Below are 27,011 nucleotides of genomic sequence, written 5' to 3' on the forward strand. Positions count from 1 at the left end.
ATCTCAGTTTCAACTGTGAAGAGAAGACCTCGAGCTGCAGGCAAAGTGGCTTGCCTGGACCATGAAACAACACCAATGGACTACTGAAGACTGGAAGAAGATATCATGGAGTGATGAATCAAGTTTTGAAATTTCTGGTTCATCACGCATAATCTTTGTACGCCTTCGAGCAGGTAAAAGGATGGTTCTACAGTGTGTGACATCAACTGTCAAACATGGAGGAGGAAGTGTGATGGTCTGGGGCTGTTTGCTGGATCCCGGGATGACTTTTTCCAATAATAGTGTAAAGGCTTTTTCTATATTTCTTTTTTTTTCTGTTTTCTCAAAACAAAGTACAAAAAGTATACAGTTAAAATAGACAGTGGACAATGCTGAGTCATGTGATAACTCCACCCTTAAAAAAGAGTAGGTTTTACATGTCACAGTTTCTGATACTGTGAGAAACTGCTCATCAAGGCTTATTCCCAATTACATTTCAAGAGCAAGATCTATTTTGGGGACTGTGCGTGTGTGATCTTATTAGTTGTTTTTATTTTTGCTGGAGAGTGTTGGAGAAAGTTTCTCTGAAAACATCTTTTAGGAAATAGTCAACAAATTGAGAAAGTGATAAATTGGTGGATCTCTACTATAAACCATAATGACAAGAAATAGATGTAATTTATTGTAGCAGTAATGCAAACTGGTCTTCACACAGAATTAAAGAATTTAAGAGCCAATCAATCAAAACTTGGTTTCCCAAGCATTGACCTTATCTATGTCATGTCTATCTGTCAGTGCTGCATATAATCAATTAGCCACAACAAGAAAAAACAAAAGAGGTTAATGACATTAATCGGTTCTTTGCAATACTCTGCTAGGAAAATTCGACCCAGAGAGGTCTTATTGTACAAGACACTGAATCCATGGATCTGCTAAGTGCTAAACGCCCAGGACACTATACAGTACTTTTGGACTTGAGGATCTCATAGGTGATTAGACAGCACAAGGTTTCAGTGTTGTGGCTGATTAGTGTATGTCTCTTCCTGTAAATCTACAATGGGGGAAGTAAGTTATCTGATCCAGTGCTGAATGTGGTTCAGTGCTGACTGTTTCCACAGTCTCTGTTTCCACCTCTGTGCTTCATTGTGGCGATGGAGTTCTTTGGGTCATATTAAGCATTTCTCTTCCTCTAAATACAGTGTTGATGTTCATGCCAACAGAGCTCGGCTTTAGTTTGATGTGACCACAGCACGTTCTCCCAAGCCTTCTCTTAATCATTCTAATGTTCACTGAAAAACTTAAATTTGGCCTGTTTATTTCTTGATCCAAGGTGACCTTGTGGTTCCTACAAGATGATTCAAAAGATTGTAACATGTTATCAAAGATGTTCTTGGTGACTGTGGACCCAGCTGGTTTCAGATCATTACCAAGCGTCTTTTGTGTAGTTTTGAGCTGATCCACCACATTTCTCAAGATTATTCTCACCCCATGAACAAGATGTTGCATGGAGCTCCAGACCAGTGGTGATTGATGGTTATTTCGTATGTCTTCCATTGTACCAACAGTTGTCATATTTTAACAGAGCTTGTTGCTGATGGTCTTCTAGCCCATTCCAGCCTCGTACAGCTCTACAGTCTTGCTTTGAAAATGATTGTGTGAGCAGGTGTGTTTTATACCCATATACAAGTTGCAATCAAGAGTAGCTGAAATAGATTAATTGATTATAATTTGTGTGCCACATGGAGACAGCCAACCTTTGGAGCCACAGTTTCTTGTAAAATTCAAATTCAAATTTATTTGTCACGTACACAGTCATACACAGTACGATATGTAGTGAAATGCTTGGACAACTGCTCGTGACCTAAAGAAAACAAAAAAGGAAAAGGCTATGAATAAGATAGGAAATAAATATGAAAAATTAAAAAGGGTAAATTTAACTAGGAAGGAATAAAATATAAATTAAGGTTAAAAATGAAATAACTGTACAACAAAATACACAATATAGAACTATATAAGAATGTATGAAGAAATATAAATAAATATATACACAATAACAGCAGCTGTACAAGTATTAACTGGAAATGAAGAATGTAGTGACCAGTGTTGTGCAATCCACATTATGTCTTGTGCAGTGCAAATATGCTTAAAGTGATTTAAGTGATGAAGTGAAAACAATGTCCAGAATGTCCAGTGTGTGTGTAAGAACTATATGTGTGGGTCAGTACTGTGTGGTGGTGTGATTGAGAGACCATATCGCCTGCGGGAAGAAGCTCCTCCTCAGTCTCTCTCTGTGTAGGAGATCAAATACTTATTTCACTCTACTATATGCAAACCAATACTTTTTTCTGGATTTTTAGTTGATATTCTCTCTCTCGCTGTCAAAATGAAACCACCATAAAAATGAGACACTGTTCATTTCTTAGTAAGTGAAGGAAAATACAGAGGTATGCTATTTTCCTTCTCCAGTGTTGTGTTCCTGCTTTTTCAAAACAATGCTTTTTTTTTCTGCCTGCTTCCCCCCCCCAACATAATTTCCTTATAGATTATTAAAGTGTTCTGACTCTGAGTCTGATCCCTGCATAGCTTGATTTGTTCACTCTGTCCTCTGACATCTGACTTGGATGTGGTAATAAATTTCTTCAGTGTAGCATTTGTAATGTAAATTACAGGATCTAGTGGAGTTATTATCACACAAGGGTCAAATGCTAAGGACCTAATAAAACGATTCATAGCCTGCCTGTCAGAATTTTGTGGAGTCACTTGGTTAAGTCTCCCCAACCACGCCACTTTACTCTGCACTCTTTACTTTGCTCAGGCCATATGTTTAAAAAAAAGAAAAAGGACAAAAAAAACAGATTTGGTAATACTTTTCATTTTAAACTCTGCCTGCTTTACATCGTTTTACCGGGTGACACTATGATACTATATTGCTTCCCTAACTACAAATGTAGTTATAATGGAAAAAGGATTTTTCAAATAATATTATATAATTGTACTTCTAACCTCTGTGCTCTACATCAAACTAAAATATGTCAAATTACCATCCATCCATCTTCTTCCGCTTATCTGGACCGGGTCTTGGGGCCAGCAGCCTAAGCAGAGAAACCTAGTGTCCCTCTTCCCAGCCATCTCCTCCAGCTTGTCCGGGGGAACACCAAGGCGTTCCCAGGCCAGCCGAGAGATATAATCCCTCCTGCGTGTCCTGGGTCTGCCCCGGGGCCTCCTCCCAGTGGGACATGCCTGGAATACCTCACCCAGGAGCCGCCCTGGAGGCACCCTTATCAGATCCCCAAACCCCCTCAACGATCTCCTTTCGATGTGGAGGAGCAGTGCCTCTACTCAGAGCCCCTCATGGATGGCTAAACTTCTGACCCTATCTCTAAGGGAGAGACAAGCCACCCTTCGGAGGAAGACCATTTCTGCCGCTTGTATCCACAGTCTCGTTCCTTCGTTCACTACCCACAGCTTGTAACAATAGGTGAGGGTAGGGAAGAGGATCGACCGGTAATTTGAGCGCTTTTACACTCAGCTCTCTCCTCTTCACCACGATGGACCGGTACAGCATCTGCCTTACTGCAGCCGCAGGACCAATACATCTATCAATATCCTGCTCCCTTCTCATGTCACTTGTGAAAAAGACTCTGAGATACTTAAACTCCTCCACTTGGGGCTGGAACTTGTCCCTGACCCAGAGCTTGCACTCCGCCCACTTCCGGCTGAGGACAATGGCCTCAGATTTGGAGGTGCTGATTCTCATTCCCATCGCTTCAAACTCTTCCCCGAATAGTTCCAGTGCGAGCTGGTGGCCATCACCTGATGAAGCCAAGTCCTGGTGGCACGTGCACTTATGGACACTTATGTTTGAACACGATGTTCGTTATGGACAGACTGTGGTAAATTGCTTTAGGTCATAAAGCCACAAAGCCACATAGTGTGTGACTGCCTGATGTGTTATGTGATATGTAATAACATGAAAGTTGTCAGACTTCATTTCTGAAGGTGTGATTTAAGTTTTAGATGAACAGTTTGACTGAATAATTTTGTCTGATGTTTTTTATTTTAACTTGTTTTGTGTTTGTTTTTGTTGTTGTTGTTTTTTTTGTCAAAAAGTCTTTCAAAAAATATTCAGCTAAACAGCTAAATGTTTGGATCTGACATTTGCAATTGTATACAATAAATGGATGCAGTTTTCACTTTATTATGTAGTGCTATAAATTGAATTGAACCAAACTGAATTGAAAGTAGAAATGTTAGCCACTTGCACAACCTGTGCTTCCTAACAAGACAATGATACATTTCATTGCCAACTATTGTCATGATTGACTTCTGCTCTCAGGCAATCATATACTGCAGGCTTGGTCAGAACCATTTGTTTGCTTGGGAACAGGTTGGGTATTCTAACCCAGATTTTTACCTGTTCCTCATCCTACACAATATAGCTTTGGTGCTGTAAGTAAACGTTGCAGCATGTAAGGAGGAAAGTGACAGGCCACCACGCATTCTTCGCTCATTTAAAATTTAGTATGCAGATGTCACATCTCCACCAAGTGGCATTTGTGTATCATACACACTTGGATGAAATTCTAACGGAGCAGATTGCATGGCTTTTAGGGTGTCCTATCTTCTCCAAGAGTCCATTTTATCTAGAAATTCCTTAGTTGTCGCGTATGTCACCTTCTTCTGAAGCTGAATGAGTAAACCTGCTTAAACATCATCAGCGTCAGGAATCAAAAAATAATCATTATAATAATCAATCTATGTAGACTGTGAAATGTGTGCTTCTTCTCTAACCTCTTTTTTTTTTTTTTTTTGTCCTGGTCTCTCCTCTCCCTCAGTGCTATGACTCAGCCTGGACAGCAACTCCTACCCACATAGAGGTCACTTTACCTCTCTTTCTATCTGCTTTGGTCCAGAGGATGCTGGGAATGTGTCGCGGGCGCCGGAAGTTCCTGGTGGCCTCCCTCGCCCTGCTCTTCATCCCAGCACTTACGTGGCTTTACCTGTCAGTCGGGAGCTTTCAAGGTAAGGACAATAAGTATTGGCACAGTTGTTTGCAACTTTTATGGCTTTAAATTATTTAGGTTTCTGTGGGGGTTTTTTGACCATTTTTGAAACAGTCTAACAATAATGAAATCACTAATTAGAAATGAATACATAAACACATAAAACAAGAACAAGAAGAGCCTATAGAGTTCTTCTTGGAAAAGCAAACTGTGTTTGGTACATTATCACATTCAGATCATAATTCTGATTGCAAAAGCTACCAGACAGGACAGGATTTAAAAAAAACAATTCTAAAATCAAGTGATGCAAGACTGGGAAACTTTCTCCTGTTCTAACTGTTTTAAAATTAAAAAATTCATGATAAAAGTTTTTTTTTAACATTTTATTTTTGACTTTATTCTTTTCTAAATTTAACACATCGTTAAGTTTTTAAATATTACAGATAAATATTAACTATTTTGAAATATATGGTTGAGCTGATTAAATGTTAACAAAATGCTGGACTGGTTCTCATATACTCCTTTTCTAATCTGAGCATTTAAATTGCTTTTATACGACTTGCCTCATTCGCCCATTTATACAAGCAGTGTTTCTATATTTTTTCTATCGAACAGTCACACACATTTAATGCATCAGAGGGCAACTCTAGGTTAGTGTCTTGCCCAAGGATATTTGGCATGAAGACTGGAGCAGCCAGGGATCAAACCACCAACCTGCTCTACCCCCTGAGCTACAGCCATCCATAGTAAAGATAAAAGTTTAGGTTGCTGGGATTAAAATAAGGAACAGTACTGTCATACTTTTCAGTGCATGTCATGCCTTAATATTAAAGCCCGAGGCTTGTCCCAGAAAGTGTGAAGATACAAATTTCCTGTAGACAAAGTGACCTTTCTCTCCCAACTTTCTTCCTGAGGTGGTATGTTAATGAATTACTGAGGCCTGTCTAAAGTTGATTACTTCCTCCAGACAATAATGTCCAAAAGTTCTTGGAGCCATTTTAATCACTTTGACTCACAGGATTGAAATGCTGCAGTAGTGCCATTATTAATTATGATTAAATTGGCAATTTTGACTTGGGGTCACAGTCACTGGAGAGCGTATATGTGTATACACTCCCATAATGGAATAGTCACCAAGGTCTGCAAAGTAATTATTAGATTTGGCAATAATTCCTGGGAGTGTGATAAGCTGTGACAGGGCCTGGCTGCAGGTTAAGCCTGGATGTGTGAGACAGGACCGATGTGCTACTACTGGCTCAAATTCAGTTTTACATTTTGACTCTATCACTACCTCTCAGTTCAGTTCATTTTATTTGTTTTATTGGCTTGATCATATTCATAATATTGCCAAAGCAATGCGTTTATACATTTTGAAACTATGATCCTTGGACTGATCCCATTTGAACTGGTTTGTGAACAAAGCATGAATCCAGCAGTTATGTGGCTCTTTAAAATGTCTTACATACATCATGTTTTACATACATCAATGTTTATTTGTAAAGACACTTTTATGGAGGTTGGTACAATTCTTCACAGATGACTCTTAAGCTGATAAGCAAAATGTAATAAGACAAAACAAGTAGTGGTAAGCAATTTAAAAGGAAAATGTAACACGCCATAGAAATAAAGTAAACTGTAAAGAAGCCCCCAAAAAGTTTTTAAAATAAATAGACTTCTAATCAATTTTTAAAGGTTTTTAAGCAAATCTGAGACCAGAAGTTTTGGTCTAAGCTGAAATCCTAAACTGACTAATGTTTGTAATTCAATTTTATTAGGTTTAAATTTCTTTTTTACTATAGATTTAATTTGTTGTTATTCTAAAAATCTAATCTTGTTAATCACATACTGTATATCTATTTTGTGAGATGGAATAAATATATATAATAATAATAATATATAATATAATAAATATATGTTCCAAGTAGGGGTGCAACGATACACAAAATTCACGGTTCGGTTCGGTTCGGTTCGATACTTTGGTGTCACGGTTCGATATTTTTTCGATACAAAATGTTCATGCCTTTTTAATTTGTCATTTATTAAATTTTCACGGCACATTCCGCACCACATCTCTGTGCGTTCATCATTTGTTTGAAGCCAGCTCACCTCCTGCAACTACTTTTCCGAGAATACGTGCTTCTTTTGCGGTTCGGACTCCTTCTGACATTTCTTTGGAGGTGGAGGAACATCACAGTAATTGCTTAAAGGAGCTTCTTCGACATCTTTAAGAGTTCTAAACAAATGTCTGTCCTCCTCCTGAAAATCTTATGTACGCAAACACGCGTTGCAACTTCTTATCTTGTGCGCGTTTTTTATTTTGACAGCGAATGCGCACCTGCGGACCACTTATGTGCAGCCCTGGTTATTTAGCTCATCATATTGCAGCCACAGAAATTCTTTTGTCGATGAAACCATAAAGCTGCACTTTCTTTTTGCCTTGTAGTCTGATTTGTCATAACTTCTCCGTTTTGTGGTAAGCTTTTCTTTGGCTGTCACTTCTTCACCCTGACCTGTCTTATTTGGCTCAGCAGAACTAAAATATAGATCCTGCTGCTTTTACACACGCACTCACATAACGCTCAGCGATTCTCTGCGCGATCAACCTCTCACATGTTTAAGCTTGCTGCGGGAGATTTCACTTGTCATGTTTGCATAGTAAGCTAACGATTGATAAGACGATGTCAGAGGAATTGGTGCGCAAATTATCATCACTCACCAATCAGTGCTGTCGCTCTCTATACACAGTTCGTGCGATTGCAAAGTGAAAGCAAAAAACAAGCGCAAATTCAAACGCGATTTCAATATGTCACATATTGACAGTGGCTCACCGATGCCAATGACGTAATTACCCAGCTACATTTCCGAAAGAATGCAAAAGCATTGACATATATTTTTCCTTCCTACGATAGGCTGACGGGCAGGGCAGAGATAGATTTTGGTAGCCCGACTGGAAAAATCGCTAGCCCCAGGACGTCGGGCTAGCGATTTTGCGAGCCCTGTATCTGATTGAGGAATCACTCATCTTTGGAAAAGAGAGTTTATTACAGAGAAATGGCTCTTTCCAAAATAAAAGCTATACTATACGCTTCTTCTGGGCTATATTCTCAGCAGCATATTAATAATAATAATAATAATAATAATAATAATACATTTTATTTGAGGGCGCCTTTCAGAAACCCAAGGTCACCTTACAAAAACACAATTAATAAAAGGAACAATAGTCATAAAATACATAAAATAAGTTAAAATTACAAAACAGAGCGTGACAACAGATAAAATCAGCATTAAAGCGAATAAGCCAGTTTAAACAGATGTGTTTTGAGCTGTGTCTTAAATACGGAGAGGGAGTCAATATTTCTTAGTGCAGGAGGAAGAGAGTTCCAGAGCCGAGGAGCAGAGCGACTGAAAGCTCTGTTCCCCATTAAACATATCAGGTCCCCATAAGGAGAATCATGTGCTAACGGCTGTCTAAATGACTCGGCTAAAGTTTGTAGCATGCGTGCTTGTTGTTTGTCGGCATAAATGTGCAGTCATATTCGTTGTGTTCCCACTAGTGCTGTCAGCGTAAATCTCGTTGAAATGACGTTAACGCCACAACACGGCAAATCTCCGTTAACGAGCTACCGCGGATCGCCCGTGCATGGGGCTGGACGGCCAACACGTTAACGAGCTAACTGCGCTAACACACTAGCTCCCACCCATGTAATTGAGCATTGCGTGGCACATCCAACATACTGTTTTACTTTAGTCCATGACGCGCTTACCTTCAGGGTCATACGTCACATGAAAACCAAAATAGTTCCAAACGCCAGATCTGAATGAGGGTGGGGGAGGTTCAGTTTGCCATGTTGCAAGGAGAGCTTAACTTCTGTCTGGCTAGCTTGCCCTGCACTCAGTGAATCTGCGTTCGACTACTCCGCCTAGGCTGCACTGTCGAGCGCAGATCCACTGAGCGCTCAACACAGACAGCATCGTCAGAAGGAAAGTTGATAAAATAAATTAAAAATTTTGTATTGTTCGATACATATGCGTACCGAACCGAAAGCACTGTATCGAACGGTTCAATATCGATACGAGTATCGTTGCACCCCTAGTTCCAAGTATTTCATTCCTTTACAATTCCATTCTGGGAAGTTAATCATATTAGAAGTCGAATGCCTTTTATTGTGACTATACAGATGTACAATGAGATAAAGAGGATCTCCTACTCAGTGCAGACATGTGGGGAAAGGGGAGGGGGGCAGTTTCTGCAGCACTACATATGAACAGTATTCAAAAATATAAAATGTATAAATATACAAATTGGGGGAAAAAATATTAAGACAGGGGTGTCAAAAATGCAGCCCATGGGCCACATCTGGCACGCGATACAATGTGGCCTGTGAGAACATTTCATATGTCAGTTATTAATTAATAAACTATATACAAAGTGCCCTTGACTGGCAGAGATGCAGTAATGTCTTCATGTAGCACAGAGCCATGGCTCAATGTCTGATTTCTAAATGAGTCTCACAGGTCTGAATGTGCACTTAAAACCATTTATAATTTGATCTGCTGCTCACTGGCCTCCTGAGAATGCAGACTTCAACATTGTTGAAGCAGTGTGGGATCATCTTGACAGAGAATGGAAGAAAAGACAGAAACATCCAAAGAAGAGCTTTAAAAGAAGCCTGGAGAACTATTTGTGACCGACATTGTAATTTAACCTGAAAAACTTTGTTATTTGTTGTTTCCACTGTAGAGGATGTGGAAAAGGGTGCAGCTATTGCACTATCTATTGTGCATTAGATGGAGGAGTTGTACAGGGAGATGGCCACAGCGAGGAATGATTTCCTGTGTTGTTCAGTGGTGCATTATGGGTAATCTCAGTCTCTCACTGAACATGCTCCTGTGACTGGCCACCAGGTAATGGAGTAGGTGGGAGGTATTGTCCAGCATTGTCCTTGTCTTGGACAACATCCGCCTCTCCGACACCACCTTAAGGGAGCTCCATCCCCACAGCATTACTGATCTTGAGGTTCAGTGTATTGAGTCTTTTGGCGTCTGGGAGCCTCAACCAGCTGCTCCAGCGAGCAACAGCATAGAGAATGGTACTGGCCACACAGACTCATAAAAAATCCTCAGAAATGAAAGAAAGTTTTCCAACAAAGTTCAGGTTGTGCTGAAGAATGAAGATGGTCGTACCACTCCTAAATCAAGCCTAAAACTGCACTATGCAGCACAGCACTATATGTTTCTGTTGTACCATTCCAGATTAATAAGATATGTCCATGGTGGAGCCATGGGTATGAGCCATGGATAGGAATAAATAATAGCTGTAGCTCTAGCCTTATACACTTGACGCACCTCTTTTTGGACAAGCTACTTACCTGCTTCAATTTAGATTTGTTTTTGTGCAATGACGTTTCATATCAGTGGTTTCTCTGTATAGAAAAACCCACACTGACCAGCCCCTAGTGTTCAACTTCATTATATATTGGGCACTGACACTGATGTTCTTAATCATGTTAAATCAGTTTCTCCCTGTTATAATTCCACAGTGAAGCCCCTCCCTCTTTCTCCATTGGAAGCCCTGTCATCCACCCCGGTGGGCGGAGCCGGTGAACGACAGGCCTTAGAGTTGCGGGTTCGGGTGGTGGAGGAAGAGAACCGGGCGCTGCGCCGAGAACTTAGCCGTCCACCTAGGAGCCCATCTGCACAGCTTCCGAGCAATACTCACCGTGGCAACCAAAGCCGAACACATTCAGAGGAAGGCACAGGTGACAATGAGAGCCAGAAAGCTGTTACAGTGGGTAATAGCTCAGACTGTGTCCGACACCCAGTGGTGGATAAGTGCGAGGTGAGATATGTTTAATTTTGTCCTAGCAGGTTCCACAAGCAGGTTTTCTAATACTACAGTGTTCCACCCACAATAGACCATTCAAAGTTTCTGCTCCGTAATGCAGTATGACCTTGGAAGATGTTTCCACATACCGCAGCACTATTAGCATAGTATGACTGCCTTCTACAGGATGCCTTTAGGCATATTTTAGCCTACTCTTCTAGTTAATTGCTGGCCTCCTCAACGAGATATGACTCTGTGACGTGGCTTGGTAATGTAAGTTTTAATATATCCATGTTGTGATTGACACAGTATCAGTGTCCTGCCATGAATCATAACGCACTGTGATCCACAGATTCAAGAGCCCTCAAATCAGTTATGCTGAATCACATCAATATCCTTTGTATGTGACAGAAGCCAATTGGGTGAGGGGTCTTTTGCCCGCCTATTCTGGTTTTGCCCCACTCTTAACCGCATTCTGGTCTGCAGTGTTTCAGTGGTTTTCTGGATCATTTTTCTGTAACATTGCTCCAAATCAAAACCTGGCAATATTTAGATGCTCCTCAGAGTCACATCAGCTGGCGCTCTATGTTCAGATGGCTGTGCACCTTGGGATGGAGGTGGCAAATAAACTCATCCTACTGACTTGGAAGTCAGCTACCCAACCAAGTTTTGAACACTGGCTCAACGAGATGTCTGTTCTACAACTGAAAAAGCTTCAACTAAATACAGTTGGTACTAGAGACAAATTTGGGAGGATGTGGTGGCCTTTATTGGCTGAGTGTAACATCAATCTGCGCTTATAAGAGCACTTTATGTCAACTCGTTTTATGTCAGCTTTTTCTGTAGAGCGATTTGCTAATTCATTTGTTTATCCGAGGGTTCCTACTGTGACTATAACCTCTGTTTCTGTACCTTTTCTTCTTGTTGAACTTTCTCATGGTCTGGCAGCCGACATATTTGTCTGTTTCTTGTTTGAACTGTTTTTAATTAATTTTTTTATTTATATTCTCTACTAAACTGCTAAATAAGATATTGCTAAAAATTAGGCTTCAAATCATCAAAGCTCACCTCAATGACAAGAAGAGGACTTTCAGAATGGGCAACAGAGGTGAGAATGGTTCAGGCACTACTGAAAGACAAGGTCATAGAGGGTAAGGACGACTCCAGGAGAAAGTGGAGTGGAAACTCCAGCAGAATAGCATGGGAGAGGCGTGACATGGCATGAATCACCTAATTCAGGCCATCCAACAGCAGAGGAGCTGGGGACAATGAGGACAGAGCCAACGAGCTGAATGTGTTCTTCAACAGATTCAACACTGCAGTGAATGCTCACTCCCCTACTGACTTACCTGTAGTCAGCCTGCGATCCACAGCCACGCCACTCTCTCTACACATTGCACCATAGCTTCCTGTAAAAGTCCTGACACCCCTCCCCCAGGTATTACTTTCACTCTCAGCCAGGTTCAGAGACAAATGAGAAGACTCCCCTTAGACAAGTCTGTTGGACCAGACGGGGTGAGTCCTCGTGTCCTCAAGGCCTGTGCCCCCCAGTTTTGTGGAGTCTTTCATAAATGAGTCAGAGTCGGCAGAGGGTCCCGGTGCTGTGGAAGACATCATTCCGGTACCACAGACGCCATGTCCCAGTGGCCCCCAGGGTTACAGACCTTTGGCTCTGACATCCCAAATCATGAAGACCCTGGAAAGACTCGTCTTTGACCAGCTCGACCTACTGTCAGGCCACATCAGGATCCCCTCAGTTCGCTTACCAGCTCCTCCTTGGAGCTGAGGACATCATCATCTGTTCAGTCTTGTCTACACCCACCTGGACCAGCCAGTGAGCACTGTGAAGGTCATGTTTTTCGACTTTTCCAGTCCATTCAGAACTATCAGACCAACCCTCTTGGGTGATAAGCTGATAGCGATGCAGGTGGATGCCTCTTTTGTGTCCAGGATTGTTAATTACCTAAATGAATGACCACAATATGTGCGTCTTCAACATTTGTGTATGGCAAGGTGATCAGCAACACAGGGACACCACAAAGGACCAATTGTGGATGTTAGCAGGACCAGGAAAACTGCGACTCTGTTTCAGTCCATGCAGTTGATGTGAACATTGTGTAGGACTATAAATACCTCGGTGTACAGATTGATAATAAACTGGATTGGATTAAAGAGACCACTACACTCTGCAGGAAGGGCCAGAGTCGTTTCTATTTTCTGGGGCAGCTAGTCTTTTAACATTTCTCAGACAATGCTTATTTCTCTGTACAACTCCTCCATCTAATGCACTGTACAGTTTAATAGTTACACCCTTAATATTTACTAGTGCTGTCAGCGTTGATCTCGTTAAAATGACGTTAACACAATAACTGCATTAACACGGCAACTCTCCTTTAGTGAGTTAACGCGGATCACCCTGTGCGTGGGGCTGCACGGCATCAACGCGTTAACAACGCTAACGGTAACGTCATTTTAACGAGGTTAATGCTGACAGCACAAATATTTACACATCCTCTACAGTGAAAATAAAGTTTTTAAGTTTAGAGTACAATTTAATCTCTGTAATATTCTGTATATTTATAATTGACCTATTTATATATAGACAAGATCTATTTGTTATATTTTGCAACTCTGTAATATGATGTATTATTTAATTTAGTTCAGTTACTGTCCTTATTGTCTGGGAGCAACCATAACCATACAATTTCCTTAGGGATTAATAATGTATGCTGATTCTGATTGATTCTGATTCTAATTTTACTTATATAGCACCAAATCACAGCAGCAGTTGTTTCAATGGGCTTTTTATTGCCATGTAAAGACCTTCCCAGGAGTGGCCAGCCAACCAAAATTACCCCACTCATCCAAGAGACGACTTATCCAAGAGGTCGCAAAAGAGCCAGAACAACATTGACAGAACTGCAGGCCTCAATTGCCTCAATTAAGGTCAATGTTCATGACTCCACCATAAAAAAGAGACTGGACAAAAATGGCCTGCATGGCAAAGTTCCAACATGAAACCCACTGCTGAGCAAAAGGAGCATAAAGGCTCATCTAAGTTTTGCCAGAGAACATCTTGATGAACCCCAAGATTCTTGTGAAAATATAGACTGATGAGACAAAAATTGAACTTTTTGGAAGGTGTGTCTCCCATTACATCTGGCGTAAAAGTGATACAGCATTTCAGAAAAGGAGTGTCATAGCAACAGTAAAATATGGTGGTGGTAGTGTGAAGGTCTGAGGCTGTTTTGCTTTTGCAGAGCCTGGAAGACTTGCTGTGGTAAATGGAACCATGAATTCTGCCGTCTACCAAAATATCATAAAGGAGAACTTCCAGCCATCTGTTCAACTATATGTTGTGAAGTCAACATATATTTGAGAATTATTAGAATATCTGCTCTAAATGTATAAAGATATTATCATATGCGTATATAGTATAGTATCATAAAAGTATTATCAAATCTATTTCCTCAATCTTCTCATTAAAAATTCATTAGATTTTACAAAGCTTCATCTTACAGTTGAGTTTTATACACGTCTAAGAACTTTTGTTTGACAGTTACTATAATTGCCCTTTGAATTGAGGTGGAATGAGTTAATGAATGCTCCAACACACAATCAGTGTTGTCTTTTTCTTTTACTAAGCCAATTCACAGTTATACTTTGTTCCTTGTGCTGTGCACATCTCTCCTTCTTAATTGCTTTGTCATTTTCTCCTCAGACCATCCATGTGGCCATTGTATGTGCAGGTTACAACGCAAGTCGAGATGTGGTGACGCTGGTTAAATCTGTCCTCTTCCACAGGTACAGCAAATCTTTTCTCCTTCTCTTAAAATAACAGACTTGGTGGAGTATAATTCTTTTTTTCTTTTTCTTTTTGTGTACTCATATATACACACTGATTAGTTTATAATAATGTTTTCCAACAAATTGTTGTATTCTGATAGAGTAAGAATGAATCAAATGAATTATGAAAAAAAAACATAGGAGCAGGCATCTGCAACCAGTGTGAACAAAAAAATAAGTAAAGCAAAGCTTTGGTTGTATTAAAATTTCTTGCACTGTATATCAACCAACAACAATAACCAAAATAGTGTGCGCGCACAAATACCAAAGTAAGACCCGGGCCTTTTAGTTATCAGTGTTATCCAGTTCAGGCCTGTCGGGTGATCTCAGCAGTTTATTGGTGTGAAATCAGTCTAACGATTGATGTACGGTTTGCACAGTTTGTTCTAACCCTAACCCAACTCAGGCAATCAGACTGCAAGATATGGGCTGTGGCACGACATCCATTGCAATGGAAGATCATTCTCCTTCTGTGGATTTCCAGAAGGTCTAATATTCGAAGTTCTCTGGGGACTTTGAGTCCTTTGATCTCCAAATCAAAAACTCTGACCTAAGAGCGAGGTCAGAGTTACTTCAAGTTACTTTAATGTATTGTACAAATGGCAAGTTCAAAATGTTTCTACATTTCACCAGTCATGAAACCAGAGTTAGTTTTGTTCTCCTAAAGTTATGCAAGTCACTTTGCATCGGAAATGGCTGTGACTTCACCACTTGAGAGAATAGCCCCTGGTGAGCTTTCAAAACTTTGCTCTGTTGTAAATCATCAGTAAAAGCTAAGCTCAAGCCTTGGAATAAATATTGCACAATAGATATCAGTGGGTTTCCCAAGTGGGTGTACTGCAGTCTTTCTGGTTGAAGTCTGCTTCTGACTGAATGCCTAATAGTGTCCATTTTTTTAACCTTCCACACTTTGCTGTGAATCTTTGTTGTTAATGGCCTTAGGGTCAATGGCAGAGTCTTCTCCACTTCGGAGAACGTCTCCCTAGAAAGTGGACATGTCTGCTAAGTCACTTTCATTTTCGGGAGCATCAGCAGTCAAGTGTTTTTCACTCTACAGTGGTCTCTGGATTATCATGAAACAAGTTTTTTCTGATCACTGTGTCATCAACACCTAAGCAGTCTTCAGTTAAACTTGGCTGCACTATCTCACTATCAGCTCTATCAGAGCATGATTTAGGAACCTCATATATTGTGGTGAATTGGGTGGTTTCTTTGGGAAGCCTCTCATGAAGCCAGATGGTATCCTCCTCTGTCTCAGAAGGCTCAGTCTCATTATACTATTTAGCTGATAACCGGCTTGTGTTTGAATTTTGTCGTAACAGGCTTCTCCCCAGTTGGTGTGATGAAGCCACACGGGAGTAAGAGATCTTGATGAACAGTTCGCCAAGAAGCTTCTTTGTTCTAAGTTTTTATGGTGTAAATTGGGAGATCTCTATCTTGTTTTACCGCAACATAAACATCTGACTCCCACTCAGCAAGTTTATGTTTCCCTCTCAGGCAGACAGCATGCACTAAAACAGACAATCTGGTTTGACAACCACACATTAATTCATAAGATGAGAATCCTGTTACATCATTCTTTGTACAATTGTACGGATGGACCGACAGTTTCGAATAGCTATGCCACTGTGATTTGCCTTTGTTTTCCAATGTGCCAAGCATGTTCAGCAAAGTCCTATTAAAACACTCCACAGTGTTTCCACTGGTAGGGTGGTAGCGTGTAGTATGTATTTTGTGAACACCCATGATTTTGCAAAGTTCTTTGATGATGTGTGATTCAAAGTCAGGCCCTTGGTTACTGTGCAAATGTTCAAGAATCCCATAGCGGACAATGAAATTACCCCACAGACAATTGGCTGTTTGAGCTTTCTGGTTTGGTGTTGGGATGGCAATGGCTTACTTAATAAACTGGTCTGTAAGTACAAAAATGTCTTTAATATTACTCAGGCTCACCTATCATGCTCAAAGGAGCAGCGCTTTCAGGAAGGAATTTTCTCAGAACACAGTGTTAACAGGTTTTAACCTTTTCTCTCAAAATCTTTCCCTCAACATCTGCTTGGCCAGTAAAATCTTGTTCTCACCGAGGTTGAGAGTATGTACAATACGTAAGCGGCCCATATCATCATGGAGACTCTGGAGGACTGCATCTCGAAACTGTTCCGTGTGTCAGGTTACTGAATCAACAACTTGATGTGTCTGGTACAGTATTTGATTGTGTAGCTCAAGAAGACTGAATTGTCTAATTAGCAAGGGGATATCAGGCAGTTGCTTTCTAAAGTTGGGTTAAACCTTGTTCCCAGTCTCAAGTTGAGCTATGGTTTCCCTCAAACATGGGTCAGCTTGTTGATTGGCTCTTAGCTGCTTTACTGGCATGTGGGGAATAACTAGTAAATCATCACACTGATCTTCATTTACAAACTCATCTGGTATAGCAGCTACAGACAAGGCTGAGTGTACTAGGGTGAACGCACACTCCACGTCTGTGTTTTCACTTGGATTACAGCCAAGGAGATGCTTCTCACAGATAGCTGGTACCACATCTGGGCCAAGGGTGATTCCTTGACCAGACAGATCTGTTTCAGTGAACCACTGTTCACTGAATGTACGTTCCTGCTCTTTTTTTGTGAAACAGTGTCATTGAGCAGTTTTCGATGTGGTCACATTGAAAGACCATCTGCATCAGAATTTAGCTTTCCAGCTCTGCACTGAAGCTAAAAGTTAAACATAGAAAGTGCTGCTAGCCAACGATAGCTCACTGCATATATTAAAGGACTACTGTCACTGAACTGGCTACCATAAAGGTAATCACAAAGTTTTTTCGTAACTGCCCACTTTCGGGCTAAAAACTCTAATTTGTGGGCATGGTAATGAGACTCACGCTTACACAAAACCCTGCTAGCATATGCTGTGACTCTTATCTGACCCTCCTGCTCCTGATACAAGGCAGTACCAAGTCCCATAGTGATAGGATCGGTATTGATTTAATTTCAATTCAATTTTATTTATACAGCGCCAAATCACCAACAACAGTCACCTCAAGATCCTTTGTATTTTAAGGTAGACCCTACAATAATACATACAGAGAAAAACCCAACAATCATATGACCCCCTATGAGCAAGCACTTTGGCGACAGTGGGAAGGAAAAACTCCCTTTTAACAGGAAGAAACCCCCAGCAGAACTAGGGAGGGATGGCCAGCCAGATTTTAAGTCGAGGACAGAGAACCACTGGGACTCACTCAGCGTGGAGACGGTCTCCTCCAAATTCGGGAGCGCGTAAGCATCTTTCACTGTCTGCAAATTGAGCTTCCTGTAATCAACACAGAGACACGTGTTCCCATTCTTTTTCCTCACCACCACTATGGGCGAAGAGAATGGTGACGTGGACTCCCTGATTACACCTGGCTGTTTAAGTTCTTGCAAATGCTTTTGGACAGCTTTACTGTGCTTAAATGGAATCTCATCAGACAGCTTACGCAGTGTTTTACCTAATCTCCCAAAGTCAAGTCATCTAGTACCACTAATGCAAGTGTGAGAACGTCAACCTCAGCACCCAAAAAGTCCTTGGGTAATACAACATTAATCTCAATGTAGCCTAGATAATGCATAGATTGGCCATTGGCTTCTTTAACCTCCAAAAGCTCAAGGATTGCTCTGATCTCATGTTGTGGCATGTTCTGATTGTAAAAAGACTCGGGAACTGTGGTAACCTGGGAGCCTGTATCCATTATGCAGCTATCACAATTGCCCTCCATTTGAACCTGTGCTGTAGTTTTTACCCCTATCAAACCTTTGGGTAATTTGAAATGACCTTGCTCAGCATGCAATGTTAATATCACACACTTCTTAGCGGTCACTTTAGGCTTCTTATCAGTCGTACGTGTTTGACCCGTTGCATTTCCCATCTGTCTCACGACAGAGAATGTCTTCAGTTTAATGAAGGTGTGTTCCTTTGCTGGCGTTCCCATAACTGCTGACAATTCTTAGTTCCTTCTTTTTTGCAGCTACCAAGGCATGAGTTGAATCTGACTCACACGTGGCCACAATGTGACCATCCTCCCCACAATGAAAACACTACCACAGTTTTGGCTTTAAAGTAGAGGTACTGTGTAAGAGGGCCCTGGTTTGGTCTTTGCATGGTCAGGTTTTTTTAGTTTCATCTTTCTGTATCTGTTCTTTCTTAGAAGCTGTGGTTTTCATTTGTTCCATGAGGGAAATCAATTGGCTTTTCAGGTCAGCTTTTTCAAATTTTTTTAACCTGCTGATGTCGCTTGATGCAGATTCAGCCTGTATTTCACTTGCTGAACATTCTGTCTATGGGAGACAACCTTCAGTTTTGTAGTACAGAGGTGCAGTTTTATTCAACTACTTTCTGTTTCTTGCCTATGTTCTGCAGTACGCAGCAGCCACAAAAGCTCAGCAAGTGATGGGGGTTCTTGATTCTTAAGTTCTAGCTGCAGAACAGCAAGCAAGTCATGGTCTCAACAGCCACTGTAAAACTGTTTCAGGAAGTGTTTGTTGACCTGTTGTGGCTGTATACCTCCCCTATATACAATGCGGTCAATGCCACCTGCAAGCGATGCAAGTAAGCCATAATAATCTTGCTACATGTTCATGAACCTCACCAACAGTTCCTCCCCATCCTCAGCTGTGCCAAATGCAGAGTCTAACAACTGCAGGTAGGTAGTTGGTGGCACGTTGGGTCCAAAATGTCAAACTACATCTGAAGCTGGAATAAGAAGGCTCTTGAGATTTTTATGAGTCTTCTCCAAGTCAGAAACAGAAGTGTCCATCATTAGATCAACATGACCGTTCTGCCTAATTGTGTTTTATATAAATGACTGGCTACATACTTGGTACGTCAAAGGCGGAGGAGAAGACAACTCATTGGGCTCCCCTTCACTAAAGAAGTGAAAACATGATGGATCCTCCTCCTGAGCAGACAGTTGCCTGAGCAGTCATCCTGTTGGATTGTTCTGACTGTGTAGGGAATCCTGGTGAATCAAAATGTGGAACAGCATCTAGGACACTGATCAACAGATCCACTCTGACCTTGTGACAAGCTGACCTGCAGATTTAAACAAAATGACTTAATTTTGGTATTTCTTCCCTCTATTGTCACCTTGTAATTCATTATTGAATATGCTATTAATTCCCTGTGAAACAAGCTTAAAGATGTGTGCCATTTCATTCTTTATATTTACTGTTCTGCCGCTTAATTTCTGCCGCTAGATGTTTTAGCAAATGAATTTTTTGCTACCAGTGAATCTCTTGCCTAAATGATGGAGAGCCTTGTAGAAGAGCCTGTCTGTGTGACTGATGCTGTCACTCCTGAGAGATGGCCTTTTTATGCTGCACTCTGTCACATAGTGGAGGTTCTTATCATTGTCTTCTGTTCAGCAGCAACTGTATATGTCCTGTCTTAATAATACAACCTCAGCAGAAAAATAATGTCATCAGTTTCAAAATGAGCCTATTTTGTCTTTGCTATTTTCTGACACGTAAGCTAAGATAAATTGACTGGTTGTTATATCAAGTGTGACAAGCACTCAAAGCGCTTTGTACAACATGCCTCATTCACCCACTCATAGAAGCACTTTTGTTTTTTACTACACATAAGTGCTTTCTGTCACACTCTGATGAATGCATCAGAGGAATAACCCAAGTATACTTTGGCATGCAGACTGGAGCAGCCATGGATCAAATCATCAACCTTCTGAAAAGTAGAAGGTAATCCACCCTGCATTACAATGGTGTATGCTAATATTAAGACAAATACAAAAAGTTGAGGTCAGCGTGGAGGAAATCTCTATGACCTAGCAGCTCAGGCTTCAGACTGCTCGAAGCACTCAGTTTCAGAGAGTTTTTCCTACTCTTGGCTCTGTCTGATGTCAGTGAGAGCGAATATATTTCTGTGTGGTCATCTCAGTCACACATCTGTGACTGTGAGCCACTCTTATGTTTTTTAAGGCTAAAGTGGCCTGTTCCAGACAGATAACCTCAAGGGCTGCACCAGGGAAAAAGTAAATACTGTTGCCATAGTAACATGACGTTGTTACAGGTCTACAAAAAAAAGCTTTCTAAGCAAGAGGTTTGGCTGAACAATTTTTGAAAAATGATTGTGGACAATGTATGCCCATTCAACAGTTGTTACTTTTAACTATGACTACCATACCTTCCCTACATATCTATTTTCTAATTAGTTACCATTTCCAAAAGTGTTACAAGTAATGAGGTGTGATCAAAAGATTCTGAGAACAGATCTATAAAATCAAAAGCCTTATCTGATGTAAATATGGCCACTGTGACACTGAAGGTCAAGGAAGTTATAGAAGGCCAAAGGTGATGGCTGGTTGAGTCAGTGAGTGAGCATTGTCTTGGTGCAGGTTTGAGCCTGCACAAGATGGGACTCTTTTACGCACCACGGTTCTGATGTTTCGGCTAAATTTTCTCTGTCATTGTTGAATATCTTAAAAGAGCACGATGAGGGTCTTGATCTTACTTTGGAAACTGTAGTCTCTTGCACTGAAAACTGCTCTACCACACTTGAGCTTTCATCTCCAGTGAGGGTCTCTCACAGAAAAGTTGGGGCAGTTTAAAAGAGAAGTGGATGTAAACTTAAACTTCTAAAAATGTACAGTAGACTGGCACACCACACAGCAGAAGCACTCAGTCGGGTATATTAAATAAACAGATATATTAGATATGTTAAAGCACAGTCGTATAGGACATTGTGAGGCTGACAGCCAATGGTCTGACTGTTTGGGCACCGAGAGGGGAAAAGGTGCCCCAGTTGCACACACACGCCATCTGTTGTAGTTTAGGATAATCCTTCACTCTGAGCAGATATGAGCACAGTGGATCTTAGTGTCTTTCACCAAATCCACAAGAAAACACCGTTGCATCATGTGGATGAAATTGTCATGGGTCACTACAGCCTAATAGTTTTTATAATCAGATGTACGTGACACTTTATTTTTAGCACAATTCTAATCGTCCCATCAAAACCTTGTTGCTGTTTATCCAAAGGATGTGAAGGTCTTTTCAATGTGCACTGCTGTGTTGACAGCTTTTCTGATTTTCTGGGTTCTGATACATTCTGACAGCTCCCAGCCTTCAGTGCTTATTGAGCCAGTGCAGCTGACACATTGATACACAAAGTCAATCAGCATAAGACACCCCCGGGTGCTCACATCCTCAGCTTAGTGTCACTTTCCTGTGACCTGATTCGGAAGTCCTGAACACCTATTTTATACCCCCATCCCTCACACCCCTTCCCTGAGCTGAAATGAGATGTAAGATTATCATCTCTCCATCAGTGTGCCATGTCTGTCTCTTGCAGCCTTAGGGTTTAACACATGCATTTATTAATGCTGAAGCTGAAACAACTGGACTTGTTTTCTTGTTTTGGAGTTCTCAAGCATATCACATAGTCTTATTGACCAGGAAAAGTACAGTTTATACAGGGAGTGCAGAATTATTAGGCAAATGAGTATTTTGTCCACATCATCCTCTTCATGCATGTTGTCTTACTCCAAGCTGTATAGGCGGAGGTGGAGTACTGGTTTGGGCTGGTATCATCAAAGATGAGCTTGTGGGGCCTTTTCGGGTTGAGGATGGAGTCAAGCTCAACTCCCAGTCCTACTGCCAGTTTCTGGAAGACACCTTCTTCAAGCAGTGGTACAGGAAGAAGTCTGCATCCTTCAAGAAAAACATGATTTTCATGCAGGACAATGCTCCATCACACGCGTCCAAGTACTCCACAGCGTGGCTGGCAAGAAAGGGTATAAAAGAAGAAAAACTAATGACATGGCCACCTTGTTCACCTGATCTGAACCCCATTGAGAACCTGTGGTCCATCATCAAATGTGAGATTTACAAGGAGGGAAAACAGTACACCTCTCTGAACAGTGTCTGGGAGGCTGTGGTTGCTGCTGCACGCAATGTTGATGGTGAACAGATCAAAACACTGACAGAATCCATGGATGGCAGGCTTTTGAGTGTCCTTGCAAAGAAAGGTGGCTATATTGGTCGCTGATTTGTTGTTGTTTTGTTTTTGAATGTCAGAAATGTATATTTGTGAATGTGGAGATGTTATATTGGTTTCACTGGTAAAAATAAATAATTGAAATGGGTATATATTTGTTTTTTGTTAAGTTGCCTAATAATTATGCACAGTAATAGTCACCTGCACACACAGATATCCCCCTAAAATAGCTAAAACTAAAAACAAACTAAAAACTACTTCCAAAAACATTCAGCTTTGATATTAATGAGTTTTTTGGGTTCATTGAGAACATGGTTGTTGTTCAATAATAAAATTATTCCTCAAAAATACAACTTGCCTAATAATTCTGCACTCCCTGTATTTATGTGCTAAACAAGAAAAGATTGGGTTCTAAGACAACAGGAAAGATGAGTGCATTTTGAAATGGATATGAAAACAGTTTCCATTCCTGTACCTGTACGTCTTGTGCCTTATTAAACTCAGTCTCTCACAAACATTGCTAAAATGGTTATTCTTCTAGCGGACAGCTCATGTAAATAAACGCAATGAAAAAATGTGACCATGAGCCTATTGCCCACTTGTGGCATTAATAGATCAAAAGTTTCCTAAAAATGTTGGTGGATGTAGGACACAAGAAGGAAATAATGCTGTTTTCTGCTGTTAACTTATCTGCTTTCACAAGCTGGTGACTATTCACATTTTTGTTGGCTGCTCATTTAATATGCCATCTGTGTGTTAGACATCATGATGTGTGATGAACATTTTTCAGAGAATATGAGAAACACATTTCTATATGTGGATCATTCCATGATCCACATATAGAAATGGTGACATTTTGCAGAATTTATTTCAAGTTTCTTGTAAAAATGGACAGTTTGTCCTTTCCAAACTCCCACTGTGCATGTACTGAATGTTTTGTGATATGATGCAGGAAGTAAAAGTAAAAGCCGCGAATTCATTGGAGCTTGGTATTTGTGTGTGTCTACAGGCGGAATCCCCTTCATTTCCATTTCATCACAGACTCCATTGCTCAGCAGATCCTGTCCTCCTTGTTTCATACATGGATGGTTCCTGCTGTCAAGGTGGACTTCTATGACGCAGATGAGCTGAAGGTGGGGAACACAGACTCCATCACCCTGCTTTACTGATTGGGCTGCTTAATGATCTCATGGCTACTGCTTTATTTAATGCGAAACATTATGAGCTATTTCTATTTAACAGTAAATGATCCCAACCCTTATTTCCTCTTGTGTTTCAGTCCGAAGTCTCATGGATTCCTAACAAACATTACTCTGGGATTTATGGGCTAATGAAACTGGTACTGACAAAGACCCTGCCATCAGATCTACAGAGAGTCATCGTTCTAGACACAGACATCACCTTTGCCACTGACATTGCTGAACTCTGGGCCGTCTTCCACAAGTTCAAAGGTAATGCAACTCCTTTTCTCTCAGATGGCCCCGCCCCTCCCTGTTTGGTGTTTCTCTGTATTATTGTAGAGTCTTTGAACTCTGAACTTAAAAATGCAAAGCTGAGATAATTTGGACATGCAGAGGAGTGAGAGTGGATATACTGAACAACAGATGGTTAACATGGACTGAAAGCATGAGGAAAAGAGAAAGACCTCAGAGGAGGTTAATGTATGCAGAGGCTGGAGGATACAGGGACATGGTGAGATGAAGACAGATGATCCAGCGTAGCAAGCTCAAAAGGAAGCAGCTGAAAGAAGGAGAAAAGAATAATGATAAAGAAAATAAAGTGCCTCGAGGTGACTGCTTTTGGGATTTGGTAATATATAAATAAAACTTAGCTGAACTGAACATACAACATTCCTCTGTTCCCACTTTAATGAAATGTAAAAAGCTTAGTTTTGTTATAGAAACTGTTGTCCAGACACGTTGCTATTATTGTTTCTACTCAAAATGTCAAGCTTCCTCATATCAGTGAGAGTAACAGAAAAACCTCTCTGTGTGATGCACTTCAATAGCATCGCAAACTAAAACCTCCAAAATGTTCTTATTCTTTAATCAACACTTCTCCAGTTCTACCTTCATAAAAGATGTGATATACTGGATTAGTTTCACTGACGTGCACCTATAACTTGTTCTATGAAGTATGTGCACTGGCCTGTTCTGTTCTTCTTATTCTAAATGTGGGAATTCTTCTTTGTTTGGATACCTAACCTGCTTCAGTATATTGAGGATACTACAGAGCTCTACATGCTGAGCATGTTTGTCCAGTCTAATGTAACTGCTGGGAGAATGGGCCTTCTGGAGGCATGCAGCCGCGAGTCATGAGCTCTTCAACAAGCGACCCTCCTCCCAGCTTCCATTCATAAGCGAAAGCCGGGATCACGGGGCAATATTTCACCATCATATGATCACAGTTTGATTGCGTTAGTGTAATACCATCATGGCAGGAGATGCAATTTATATTTAATTTACACATTAAGTCTCTGGCAAGCAAATTGACGGGACACAGATCAGACCACAGAGACCCGTGTCTGAATTTCTGCCCCTGCCCTTCTACACAAGACGGGGCTACGGTGAAATTTTCCCTCTGAACGGTTCCTGATGCAAATCCAGAATGAGTGAACTTCTAACTTAAGACAGCCTGTGGAGAGAGAGAATCTGAGCATAACACAGAATGAGTGGCCCCGGAATCTACAAGAAATTCCACTTCCTGACCACAAACTAACGAGGAGTGCTTTATAAGGTGCACTATCTGAATGTACATATGTACCAGCCGGCAACGCAGAAACATTACAAGTTACAAGTAACGTGTTATTGTAATCTGATTACTTTTTCAGGTAATGAGTAAAGTAAGGGATTACTATTAACCCCTTACTTCACTCATTACTTGAAAAAAGTAATTAGATGACTGTTACTTTCTCATAAGCACGCTGCGTTACTGCGTCACCAAACCAGGATTTTGTAAAGCGTAAAAAAGTAACTGACATTACTTTGAGTTTGATTCCGTAAAAAGGGACAGAAACATTATTAATGTTTCTGTCCCTTTTCTGTCTGATCAATACTTTATTGATCCTGTGGGGAAATTACTTTCTGCATTTGACCCATTCACTCAGTGAAGCAGTGGGCAGCCACTAAGCAGGCACCGGGGAGCAGCGTGTAGGGATGGTACCTTGCTCAGGGGTACCTCAGGGTAGCCGTTCAGTGGATTCGAACCCCTGACCTTCCGATCATGGTGCGACCACTCTACCTACTGAGCTATCCCTGCACCCTTAGCGTCTGCTGTGAACTGTGCTTGGGAAGAAAATCTGAGCAAACACCGAGCACACTGCCACAGGAATGTGAAGTTCACAGAGAAACCCCCAGATCCCCGCACTGACATGACCGCTGCAGCACCGGGCAAACTTCCACCCGCCCCACTCCTGCTAAACAGGTGAAAATAGATTTAAGAGCGACAGGACTCAGTGCAGCTGAATCTTTGATTTTATTTCATCTTTGCTGTGTTTTACTTGCATCTATTTGAAAGAGTGAGTGTAAACACAAAAAATTATTTTATTTTATATTTTTGAAATATGCAGAAAACAGGTTTAAATGTTAAACAAATTTCTTCAAGTCAAAGACAGCTACATATAATTTTTGCTTAATGCAATGTGCATAAAATGTAAACATTAAAACTCATAAAACTAATTTTAAAAAGAGACTTTTTTCATTTGATTAATTTTATATGATGGATTATGCAGAAAAAATTGAATTGGGTTGAAAGGTCTATTGTTTTATTACGTATTCAGGTTGTGTATCATATTTTTAACAAGTAACTGAGTACTAACGTAACTAATTACTTCTGAAAATAAGTAATCAGTAAAGTAATGGGATTACTTTCTTGGAGAAGTAATCAGTAATTAGTAACTAATTACTATCTTCTAGTAAGTTGACCAACACTGCTAATAAGTTCATTAAAAATAATATGTTGAAACATGTTACAGGAACTTAAGCTATTTGAGTTAGTAGTGTGTGTGAATGGGTGGATGACTGGTTGTGTAAAGCGCTTTGGGGTCCTTAGGGACTAGTAAAGCGCTATACAAATACAGGCCATTTACCATTTTAGTAGGAGTGTTTTTAAAAAATAAGTTTACATTAATTTATTTAAGTAGTTTGAGTGTTTGGGTTTACAGCTAGATTACACCTCTTAGGGTGAGTAATTGGGCCAAAGAGCTGCGCCCTGTCTCTGTCACTACCACTCACACTCCTGCTTAGTTCAGGTGCTGTAGGAACATTCGGACAGTGCTGTTTTTGATTTATTTCATGATGCAGTCTAACACTGAATAACTGTTCCCTGTGGGTTTTTTTCACTTGGAACTCAACTAATTTCACACAAATATTGTG

General features: G+C 40.7%; 1 protein-coding gene across 1 annotated transcript in view; it reads left to right on the plus strand.

The window, feature by feature from the left end:
* Nucleotides 1–4,091: 4,091 nt before the first annotated feature.
* Nucleotides 4,092–27,011, plus strand: part of large1 (LARGE xylosyl- and glucuronyltransferase 1) — a 46,257-nt gene continuing 23,337 nt past the window's right edge. Inside the window, exons 1-5 of the mRNA XM_040026356.1 lie at nt 4,092–5,001; nt 10,523–10,821; nt 14,528–14,610; nt 23,648–23,771; nt 23,918–24,089. Coding sequence (XP_039882290.1) covers nt 4,896–5,001; nt 10,523–10,821; nt 14,528–14,610; nt 23,648–23,771; nt 23,918–24,089 — 784 coding nt within the window. The 5' untranslated portion in view covers nt 4,092–4,895. The remainder of the gene's footprint in view (nt 5,002–10,522; nt 10,822–14,527; nt 14,611–23,647; nt 23,772–23,917; nt 24,090–27,011) is intronic.

This window comes from Simochromis diagramma, unplaced genomic scaffold, assembly GCF_900408965.1.
Source record: "Simochromis diagramma unplaced genomic scaffold, fSimDia1.1 OVJJ01000746.1, whole genome shotgun sequence".
NCBI classification, from domain to species: domain Eukaryota; kingdom Metazoa; phylum Chordata; class Actinopteri; order Cichliformes; family Cichlidae; genus Simochromis; species Simochromis diagramma.